This window comes from Cervus canadensis, chromosome 12 (genome assembly GCF_019320065.1).
Source record: "Cervus canadensis isolate Bull #8, Minnesota chromosome 12, ASM1932006v1, whole genome shotgun sequence".
Taxonomy (NCBI): Eukaryota; Metazoa; Chordata; class Mammalia; order Artiodactyla; family Cervidae; genus Cervus; species Cervus canadensis.
In genome coordinates, this window is record NC_057397.1 from 14,408,624 (window position 1) to 14,420,398 (window position 11,775).

At 50.6% G+C, this 11,775-nt stretch overlaps 1 protein-coding gene across 1 annotated transcript; it reads right to left on the reverse strand.

The window, feature by feature from the left end:
• Positions 1-8,720: 8,720 nt before the first annotated feature.
• On the reverse strand, positions 8,721-9,359 carry LOC122451103 (7,8-dihydro-8-oxoguanine triphosphatase-like). The gene has a single exon (XM_043483659.1). The coding sequence runs from the start codon at positions 9,300-9,302 to the stop codon at positions 8,907-8,909; it is 396 nt and encodes a 131-aa protein (XP_043339594.1). The 5' UTR covers positions 9,303-9,359; the 3' UTR covers positions 8,721-8,906.
• Between the last annotated feature and the right edge of the window lie 2,416 nt (positions 9,360-11,775).

An 11,775-nucleotide genomic window follows, 5' to 3' on the forward strand; every position in this document is an offset into this window, starting at 1 on the left:
CCACCAGGGAAGTCATAAGTAGCACAGCCAGGATTAAAATCCAGGCATTCTGACTCCACAGCTCAAACCCTTAACCACAATCCTCTCTCACCCACAGAGGAGGAAAGTAAGGCTCAGAGAGGTTAAGAAATCTGCCTGATTTGCAGAGCCAAGATTTGCACTTGGGTCAGTCTGGCTACAGCTTCCTGTTCTTGCTCTTACCCTGACACCTCCGTTTGCCTCTGAACTCTCCTGACAGCATCACCCATCGTCCCCTACTATGGAGAAATGAGCACTAGAGCTGGAGTCTGGAGGTCAGGTCTGAGTCTTACTCTGTCCTGTCCACATCTGCTGACCTTGAGCTAACCTGTACTGTTGATGGTAAATTGAGACTTGGGTTTGCTCCACCCACCTGAGCGAACTTTGTTGATCAAACGTGATTAGGAGTGCTGGAAGAATTGGATCCACTGTGCAGTTGGTGGTGGTGTTGGTTGGTGTTTCCAACACCCCAGCCTCGGGGTAACTGTATTCCTGGCCTGGCATTTGACCTGCAGTGCCTTGTTCTGGCAGCCGGGTGAGTTTGGGGTTTCCTGCTGCTGTGCAAAATTACCACCCTTCATAAAATGCTCCGGGATGGCAAGGGTTTTGCAATCAGTTATTGCATCAGGAAAAGTCTCTGAATAGCGCCATTCTACCCTCTTCCCCACCCAGGTGCTGGCTCAGCCAGCTGGAGGTCAGACACCAGGGGGAGGGATAGGTATTTCCTTTCCCCCCACCCAGACAGTGCCTGCCAGACCTCGGATCGAGCCCAAACACCCCCAGGAAAGTGCTGGTCCTCTGGGAGGGATATGATGAGAACCAAAGCTGGCCTGGGCGGCAGCCCCCGCCCCGCCCTACTCCAGAGTCCAAAGTCCTGCCCTGCCACTAAGCGGCTGTGACACAGGGCAAGCCGCACACCCTCTCTGAGCCTTGGGCTCCTTATCTGCAGAATGGGAGCCATAATTCACCTCGCTCGCACAGTGAAGTCAGTGCCTATACGCACTCTTTAAATGAAGTCCTCGGTAAGCACTAGCCATCGTCATTGTCAGTATTAGTCTATGACTCGGCCTGCTTCTTGACCTGCTTCGGCCTTCTGCTTGACCCCAGAAGCACCATGGAAAATGCACCGCTTTTCAGTCACTTCGGCTCTGCCACCATGACCTTGAGACCGTTCCTCTGACCTCTGTGAACCTCATTTTGGGGACAGGACTACGCCCACCAAGTCTGCGGGGGTGGTGCTATGAATTCAATGAGAAAATGGGTCTGGAGGGCCCGGCCCAGTGCCTGGTGCAGAGGAAGTGCCCATCAATGGTGGCCTTTATCACGAGTCTGGTTTGGATGGGACCCTGAGGGAAGCGGAGCTGGGGAACAGAGGAAGCGATTGTACAGAGGTGAGTGGGGGAAGGGGCCTCCCCGGGGGCGGGCAGTGACAGTCCTGGGCCGCAGGGGCCTGGCTGAGCCCTACTTCCACTTTATTCTCTACGGTGGCATTCATCCTCGCAGCCTGGGAACACTGAGGGAGGGAGCCCTTCCAGGACACAGCACCAGGCACCCTTGGGGTTTTCTCATGCCCTCCACACGCTCACAGGTTCCCACCAGGGCTCATAAAACGTGTTTAACCCTCGCCTGCCCCAGGAGATGTTTTCCAATCATCAGGGATTGGACACTCGGATGATACCAGGACTCCTTATTGTCATCCCTGAAGGTGACAGGGAGGTCTCCCTAGGTACCACTGGACTGGGGTTGCCACTGTGCACCTCTTCCCAATTCTGTGCTCAGTGGCCTCCTGTGGTCCTTTCGAAAGGACCACAGTGGGTATTTACACCATGGAAGTCGGCAAATACTGCAATGCTAAACAGGTTGTTAAACATTCACCGGCATCCGTGTGTCCCCCAGCAACTGGGAAATGAGGCTGTTGACGGAGTAAAAGTAGGACTGGTCTTCAGTGGAGGAAAGCAGGTGGCAGACCATAGAGATACGGGAGAAGAGTTGGGAGACTCCCTCCCACCCCAACCTGGACCAAACTCCTAGCGAGACTGACTGGAGTAGCTGTTAGAAAGAGAACTGGAGAGTGATGATAAGGGGGAAGCAGAAGTCTAATGAGACGGTTGTACGGACGTTTGTTTGGAGAAAATCGGCAGGGGGCTGGTGGGCACAGAAAGGGAGTTGGTCTGAGAAGAGGGGTCAAGCCGCAGCTGTGGGGGTGGAGGGCAACCTTGCGGTCCATCACAGGCGTTGTCCCCGGATGGCCCAGCATCCTCCCCTCAGCTTTCTTCTCTAGAACCCAGACCTCCCTCTCCCGTGAGCTGTGTCTCACACCGACTGCACCCCAGGAGTGGACCAGATTGATCCATTCTGACTGTCAGCTGTACCAGCCAGCTAGGGCTACTTGACAAAAACCACAGACCGGGTAGCTTAAACAACAGAATCTTATTTTCTCACTGTTCTGGAGTTCAGAGTCCAAGTTCAAGGTGTTGCCAAGTTCGGTTTGTTTTGAGACCTTTCTCCTTGTCCTGCGGATGGCCACCATGTCTGCATATGGTCATCCCTTGGAATATGTGTTACCTGTGTCCTAATCTTCTTTTCTTAAAAGGGCATCAGCCATACTGGATTAGGGCCCCCCCACAGAACCTCACTTTCACTTAATTACCTCTTTTAAGGACTTTGCTAGTGGTCCAGTGGTTAAGAATTCACTTTCCAATGCAGGGGACAGAAGGTCAAACCCTGGTCTGGAATGATTCCACATGCCGAGGAGCAACTAAGCCTGTAAGCCACAACTACTGAAGCCCGTGAGCCACAACTACTGAAGCCCGTGTGTACTAGAGCCTGTGCCCGGCACCATGAGAAGTCACTGCAATGAAAAGCCTTCACACCACAACTAGAGAGTAGCCCCCATTCACTGCATCTAGAAAAAGCCCCCCATGTGGTGATGAAGACTCAGTGCAGCCAATAAATAAATAAAAATGGAATATTGCCTTTTTTAAGGCCCTATCTCCAAATATGGTTACAGTCTTAAGTACTGGGGATTGAGGGCTTCCATAAGTGAATGGGGGGTGGGGGTGGGGTGGGAGGCCACAGTTCGGCCTGTAATAGCAGTCATTGTTCTGAAATGGGCATGTGGCCCAATTCAGGTCAATGGTGTATGAGAGGATGCTTGCTGAAGGTGGAGTGGAGTCTTTGGGGAAACTCTCTTCTCACCTAAGGCAGAACACAGGGAGAGATGCTCTCTTCTTCCTTTGAAAACTGTAATGTTGGAATTTGATGCCCAGGCCTGCAGGAGCCAACAGTGAGGGCGGGCACTGGGAACTCTACAGGCTTGAGCTGGCATATCAGCCAGCCCTGGAGTCAGCCCAAAGTTGTCCTGTGGGTTGAAGCTGGTTTAAGTTAAGGTTTTGGTTACACCTGGAAACACCCTAACTGCCATTTGAAGCAGAGATAGTTAGAGTTCCACCTACACCTCCTTTATCCACCTCCCTGGGCTCACGGTGGGACATATGTCATTTCCCGGCTTCCCCTGGAGTTGGGTGGGGCCATGTGAGCAAGTTCTCACCAAAGAAATGTGAATGAATATGCGCAGGACACCTGCTATCTCCAGGCTGAAGAGGTTTGGCTCCTTTACCGGCTCCTCCCCTGCCAGCCAGAGGGGAGCTGGTGTGGCTGAGACCTGGCCTTAGCCATGTGGATGCTAGAGCCCCAACATGGAGGGAACCTGGGCCCCTAAAACCTGTCAATCCAGAATGGTCACCTGGGAAAGTTACAGGGGAGACAGACAGTCTATGTATTCTTCATGCTTTGGTAGAGCAGTAGAGCTTTGCTTTAATGATAATATCTCATCTTTTTTTCTAAGGGTGGAGAGAGTTTTACCAGAGCAAAGATGATGGCAAATGTTTCATGCAGAAGACTTTCCTTTTAGGGTCAGAGATGGCTTCAAGCTACCCGGGCTGAAATAGACGTCTTAATATCCGCCAAGGCCCCTTTGTGGAATCCATTTGTGCAAGTAACTTTCCGATAACGTGGCTTCCTGTGGGCGCCTTGTCAGGCAAAGGGAATGCGTTCATTGATCTGCTGATGAGTAGGTCCTGCCGGATGCCTGCTTTTATCAATGTAGTTCTCACTATGTATCAAGTTCCCGGAAGCCCGTCCCAGTGAATCTGCCTCTGACGTGTATTCAGACCCTGCCCAGGACAACGTCAGGTTCCAGCCTGGTCCGTGAGGAGCTTTCTGGCAGAGCTGACCTCTCCTTCCTCTGTGCCCCTCTCCTGGTGTCTGTTTCATTCCGCTTAGTCCGCAGTCTCCGTGCCGCCGCCTTCCTCCCTTTCCTCCACTGGGAGCTCCGGAAAGACTGGGCTGTGCCCCACTGTGGGTGTCTAATGTGATGCCTGGCGCCCCGCAGGAGCTCCGTAAGGATGGGCCGAATGAAGACTGACTCTGACCGAGGACAAAGGTCCCTTCCCGAGCCCCAGTCTGGGTTCAAGGCCCCAAACAGGAATATTCTCCAAAGGTCTTTAAACAAGTTTTAAGTTGGATTGTGTTTTCCAGGCACTAGGTATGCTCTCCCTAGAACCCAAGGGTGAAATCATAGTAGTCTCACCCTAAATAGGTTAAGCAGAAGTACTTACTCTACGGTTTCCTCAAGAGAGGTGGAGAGAGAGTGTGTGAGGGAGGGAGGGAGAGAGAGAGAGACGGAGGAGCAAAGGAACAAGGGAGGGACAAATGCCTGGAGATGGTCCAACCTGGGATTGAACCCTGGCTCCTAACACCTCTAGCTGTGTGACTTTGGGCAAGTTACTTAGCCTCTCTGGGCCTCTCTTGCCTCAGCTGACAAGTGGAGATGATCTTACCAATCTGTAGTGCTGTTGTGAGGATAAAGGACCCAACATATGCAAAGCACACAGAGTGGGAATTCAGGAGAGGTGGGTCTCCTTCCTTGAGAAAGGCACATCACCTTTAGCTGACAGCATCCTGGCTAAGGAGGCTGCCTGAGTCCACAGGCTGTGTGGGTGACCACCCCTCCGCAATCTTCCACAGAAAGCCTGACTCTTTTCTACCAGGTGTGCATAAGTCTGCAGACCCCTTGACAGCTGCCCGTACTGAACTTGCAACTGCCAGTTAGACCAAAGGGGAAAAGACCTCCACACGGAGAGCCAGGAGTCCAGAGCTGCGGGCCTTTCTACCACAGGGCTGAAATAGCGCTCCCACCCCCTGAAGTTCCCGCGACCCAACGTGATCCGCACCCGGCTCCCTCCGCCCTTCAGTTCTTGCCTGCAGCCTTCCTCAGAAACACTGCAGAAGAGGTTTTTGTTTTTTTTTTTTAAAGAAAATCTCAGAAACCAAACAGTCCTATGCTCGAGGCCAGGCTTTCTTTGAGAATGAAGGAAGATGGGCTTGGCTGGCTGCCACCAGAGTGAGGGAGAATGTTTGAAGAGGCAAGATGAATTATTTCAAGATAGCCTGAAGATCTCAGATCAGATCAGGGTAGGGTGGAGTTTTTTTTTTTTTTAATGAGAAAAGGGAAAAGGCAGCCCAAAGGAGGCGTGTGTATGTGTGTGTGTGTGATGAATTTTTACATGTTGAGATGACTCACTGTGAGGCATAACTAGCAAGGTCTGAGGACAGGGGGCTTCCCCAAATCCTGGGAGATGCTCAAGGAGACTACGGGCAATTATCTGAGTTTTGAGAAAATGCCTTCCTTCCTGTCAGCTCGGCTCATGCGGATGCCAGCAGAAGAGAAGAAAGTGTCTCTGGTCAGCAGAGCTACCTGGCTGTGAGATCCAGCCTGGATTCTGCTGGCCAAGCCCTGTGCCAGGCGTGGGGTGGGTCCCCCTTCAGAGGACACAGCCGTGTTTCTTAGTCAGCATCTGGAGGTGTTCTATGGGCTGGTGAGGTCCTGTTTGTCAGACCTCCTGATTTATCCAGAACAGTTTCAGAATATTTTTCTGGTCATCCATAACCTAGAGGGTATATGCTTCTGTGGGTCGGGAATTCGGGACAGCTGAGGTAAGTGTGGCTCTTGTCCACACCGAAGTGTCTGGGGCCTCAGCTGGGAAGGAGCAGGTGGCTCAGCTTGGAGGATTCGCTCCCAATACGGCTTCCTGACTCACCTGTCTGGGCTGAGATGGCTGCAGGGCAGGCTCAGCTGGGGCTTCCCCCTGGAGGGTCTGCCTGTGGCTTCCCCAGCGCGGTGTCCTCGGGGCAGACAGACTTCTTACCTGGCCATGTGTGCATGCTCAGTCGCTTTGGTTGTGTTCAACCCTGTAGGACCCAATGGTCTGTAACCCTCCAGCCTCCTCTGTCCACGGGATTCTCCAGGCAAGAAAACTGGAGTGGGTTGCCATTCATTCCCTTCTCCAGGAGCTCTTCCTGACCCAGGGATCGAACTCGAGTCTCTTACGTCTCCTACACTGGCAGGCGGGTTCTTTACTGCTAGTTCCAACTGCAAGTGTCCTGCAGAAAAAGACAAGCAGCACAGCCTTTTATGACACAACTGTGGAGGCCTCAGAGAGGCACTTTTGTTGTATGTGATTGGCCAAAGCAGTCCTGAGCCTGCCACAGATGAAAGGTGCAGCAAATAACTCAGAAGAAAGTGAGGGGTGTCTCTCTGTCCCATCTAAGGCAGCCGTGGAGCTGTGCTCATCCCGGGATCCAGGAAACTTCCAGTCCATCACCCTGACGAGTGCATTTAAGCCCTGGAGAGGCCACCCGTGAAGACAAGTAATAGATGGTCAGCAGTCTCCCCTGGTTGCTCAGTGGTAAAGAATTTGCCTGCAATGCAGGAGACATAGGAGACACAGGTTTGATCCCTGGGTTGGGAAGATCCCCTGGAGTAGGAAATGGCAATCCACTCCAGTATTCTTGCCCGGAGAATCCCATGGACAGAAGAGCTTGGTGGGCTACATACAGTTCATGGAGTTGCAAAGAGTCAGGGATAACTGAAGCGACTTAGCACGCAGCATGCCCATAGCACGTGTGGTCTTCTGAGGCCACCTCTTCTGTGAAGTCTGCCCTGATTCTTCCTTCCTCTCCCTGACAGACTCCCTTCTGCCCTGGACTGCAGTCATTTGCTTATATTTCTGTTTATTCTGCTGTTTCCACACAGGCTCATTCCTGACGCTCAGGGGTAATGCTAATCATAGATCAGGTCATTGGAAGTGCATGTAAATATCTATTTATTTACTTGTGTGCATGGGTCTCAGCTGCAGCACGTGCAATCTTCATTGTGTTATGTGGGATCTTTCGCCGCGGCACATGGACTGTCCAGTTGCAGCACGTGGGCTCAGGAGTTGTGGTGCGTGGGCTGAGGTGTTCCTTGACAGGTGGGATCTTTGTTCCTGACCAGGGATCAAACCTATGTCCTTTATATTGCAAGGCGGATTCTTAACCACTGGACGACCAGGGAAATCCCCAGAAGAGCCTTTTAAATTTAGGCCAGAGGCAACAGTGAGTATGTGAGGAGGTTGGAGAGAAGGTCTTTGCGGAGCTCCCAGGAATCTGTCACTGGGACCAGTGCCTCTCTCTTAGACCCCAGGGGATCTGACCCTGCCCTGACCTTCTGCCAGCTGCATCCACCCCCACATGGCCAAGGGGGTGTGCCTTATATAGCGCCTGCACCTGCTGGCCTAGACCAAATTCCAGGTGCCAGAATGGGGGAATCCTCTGCCCCAATGCCCCAAACCTGCCTCTTGGGTCCAAGAGTCACTTTCCTGAGTCTGTTTTCCCAACAAGATCTGTTGTATGTACCTCCAGGACTGTGGGTGGTCAACAAAAGGCCAAGGGCAGCACCACATGTGTGGATGTTGGCACGGCTGGGGCGTGTCCTGCAGACCCTACAGGGGAGGACAGGAGCTAGGCCACAGGGAACAGGCAGAGAGGGGACATCAGATCACAGACTCTCATTTTTGCGTCCATCCAGGCCACCACAGATGCCAGGGGGAGGCCCGTGAGGATCTAAGGCTTCCTAAAATTAATCATTAATTAAAAAAAAGATGTAGGAGGAAACTTTTGGAGGTGATGGATATGCTAATGGCATAGGTAGTGGTGATGGTTTCACAATGTATACTTATCTCCAAAGTCATCAAACTGTATAGATATTTACACCTTTATTGTTTACCTCAATAAATTTTTTTTTTTTTTAAGAAGTTCAGTCCCTCAGTCATGTCTAACTCTTTGCAACCCCATGGACTGCAGCACCGAAGAATTCCCTGTCCATCACCAACGCCTGGAGCTCATTCAAACTGATGTCCATCAAGCTGGTGATGCCATCCAACCATCTCATTCTCTGTCATCCCCTTCTCCTCCTGCCTTCAATCTTTCCTAGCATCAGGGTCTTTTCCAATGAGTCAGTTCTTTGCACCAGGTGGCCAAAGGATTGGAGCTTCAGCTTTAGCATCAGTCCTTCCAATGAATATTCAGGACTGATTTCCTTTAAAATTGATTAAATCATCAGGCAAAGTCAGATTTCAGGCTCTATCATGAATCTTAATTTTCTATCTGTGTATGTGTATGCCTGTGTATGCAAATGTTTGCTGGGGGAGGGTAAGTTCTTAAAAGGTAAAGATTTTTACTGAACTTAAAAAAATATTAAAGGGAAGAAATGTTTGGATAATCTTCCTCTTCATTGGGAATTTGGGTGGCATATAAAGCTGAAAGATCTAGGTTTGAGGTCAACCGGAAGAGGTTTCTCATTCTTTTTTTTTTTTTTGAAGTGTCAAAAAAGTTTTATTTGCGTTTCCATCCAGCCCTGCTCCAGACAGACTGGAGGCCAGGGCATGGCCAGGCAGGGGTCTCGGGGTCTGAGGGGGCGAGCCGGCGCCGCCCTAGACGGCGTCCACCTCACGGAGTGTGTAGTCCAGGATGGTGTTCTGCCCCTGGAACCTGAAGTAGCCGCGGAACTACTTCCTCTGAAGCAGCAGCGGGAACCAGTAGCAGTCGTCCGGCCACATGTCCCTGAAGGGGATCTGGTCCAGCCGGAACCACTGCGGGCGCATCTCGTCGCTCTCCACAGGCGTGCCCTGGACGCTGTCCGTGCAGAAGACGTGCACGTCCATCAGCTCGGGGTCTCCCGTGAACTCAAACGTGATCTGGCCCACCTTGTGCAGCCTGTCCACGGTCAGCCCGCTCTCCTCCTGCAGCTCCCGCTTGGCCCCGTCCTCGATGGTCTCTCCTTCTTGAACTTTGCCCCCAAAGCCGTTCCACCGGCCGGCCCCGAAGCCTCGTTTCTTCATGCCCAGGAGGGCTCGCTGAGGCTGCAGCACCAGGACCAACGTGTAGAGCCTTGAGGTGCGCATGGTGCCCGTGGGTTCTGTGCTCTCGCACCCGCGCTCATCCAGGCCCCGGCACTGAGCGCGCCTGAGGTTTCTCATTCTAACTGACCACTTTCCAGCTGTGTGACCTTAGACAAGCTAATCAACTTCTTTGAGCCTCCTTGGGAAACTGGAAAATGGTGGTATTTAGTTTATGAGATAATTTTGAATGTTAAACAAAAGAATAGATATAAAGTTCTACCATATGGGAGGAACTCGGTAAATGTTCAACTCTTTTTCCAGTATTTGGAATCTTATTGTAAATATTAGTATTGTTTTTCTTAAATATGTCCTGATTTTTTTTTTTTTTTTTTGGTGTGTTTCAGTTCAGTTCAGTTGATCAGTCGTGTCCGACTCTTTGCGACCCCATGGACTGCAGCACGCCAGGCTTCCCTATCCATCACCAACTCCAGGAGCTTGCTCAAACTCATGTCCATTGAGTTGGTGATGCCATTCAACTATCTCATCCTCAGTTGTCCCCTTCTCCTCGCACCTTCAATCTTTCCCAGCATCAGGGTCTTTTTCAATGAGTCAGTTCTTCGCATCAAGTGGCCGAAGTATTGGAGTTTCAGCTTCAGCATCAGTCCTTCCAATGACTATTCAGGACTGATTTTCTTTTGGTGTGTTTACTGGTTTAGAATTTGGAGTTAGGGAGCATAACACATGTCATGCGTGGCTGCAAAGCCCTGTGTACCCTGAAGCCAAATGGTGGAATCCGGAGTCCTGGCTGCTCTGAGAATTTCTCTGCATTTTGGAATGGGTAAGGCTTCCGAGGCGACACTAGCGGTAAAGAACCCACCTGCCAATGTAGGAGAAATACGAGACAAGGGTTTGATCCCTGGGTTGGGAGTGGCAACACCACTCCAGTATTCTTGCTAGGAAAATCCCATGGACATAGAAACCTGGCAGGCTACAATCCATAGGGTCGTAAAGAGTCTAACACAACTAAACAACAGAGTATGCATGCAAAAGGCACTCAAAACCTTGCTAATGGTGCTGCCAGGCACCTATCTGGGCATGAATGAAAATGAGTCAAGACTGAGCTCATCAGTAGCCTAACTTTGTCCCCCAAAATCAATACAGATTTCCCCATGTTACATAATGCAATATGTGCTTTCCTGAGAAGTTGGAGGTAAATCAGTTTTTTACCCCCCAGTTCAACTTGTCATCTGGTGAACTTCTGGTGTCAGCTCAGTACTGTCCTGAGGCTGCAAAGGGACACACACCACACACACACATCAACCATGATCTTGTTCTCAAGGTACCTACGTTTTACCAAACCACACCATAAACGCGCCAAAGGAGCTTGCTAATGCATCACATGGGAGACCCTTTTATAAGGCAAAGAACCATTTTAACACAGGAAGAATATGACCTAGTCCACATTCCTATTTACTTGTATATTTGTATCTGTCAATTTGGATTTTCATGGTAAAGGCCTTTTCTGACTCTGGCATGTGGCAAGCTGATAATGAATATTTGTTGACTAAATGCACATAGTTTAAAATCAAGGCATACTCATATTTGATCATCACATCTGTGTATGGGTAGATAACTCATAAGGACTTTTCACATATTTGCAGCTATTTATTCCCATGAGAACCTTGCTGGGGAGGAAAAGCAGCCCTTCTCACAGGTAAGACAATTTAAGCCTGTAAAGAGCAACTGACAGGCTTCTCTGGAGGCTGAGTGGTAAGGAATCTGCCTGCCAATGCTGCGGGGCAACTGTTGAACCTGTGAACTAGAGCCCCCAAGCAGCAACTACTGAGCCTGCGTACCGCAACTAGAGTAGCCCCCACTTGCTGCAACTATAGAAAAGCCCGTGCAGCCAAAAATAAATAAATATAAATAAAATAAAACTTAAAAAAGCAACAGGCTTCCTCAAATCAGTATCTGAAAAGTCTGATGGAAGTTCAGTCCAGACCTGGCCAGCAGGAAACGCCTAGCAATGAAGTGACGGCAATTTTAGCTCACTTGTCCCCTTGGCTATCTTGATTGCATGCCAAGGGGACAAGTCTGTCTTCCCAGGCATCCAGCCTTGAGGCCCCTAAAACTTCAGCTCCCCCCCCCCTTTTTTTTTCCATATCCTGTTTCCTTCCAGGGCTAGACATTCAACTCTTAACTCTGTGCCCTATTCCCCATGACCCTGCCTTGGCCCAAATGCCCTCTCATTTCAGGTCCTCCTTTTGGATGACCCTCTGCCCTTGAGTACATGTATTTGGTTGTCATTTAGTAAGCCCTCCCTTTATGACAGACACTGGGCTGGGGATGGGAGATACACAGCTAAATAAGACATAGTCCCTGCCCTCTGGGACACAGCTGAGTGGACAATGCCATGACAAAAAGCTAGATGGAAGACTCAGCAGTGCTTGGGATGACATTGACATCTGACAGCAGTGCAGGGGAAATCTGGGTGGGGTTTTGAAGGATGAATAGGAGTTCATCCTATTGGCAGGGG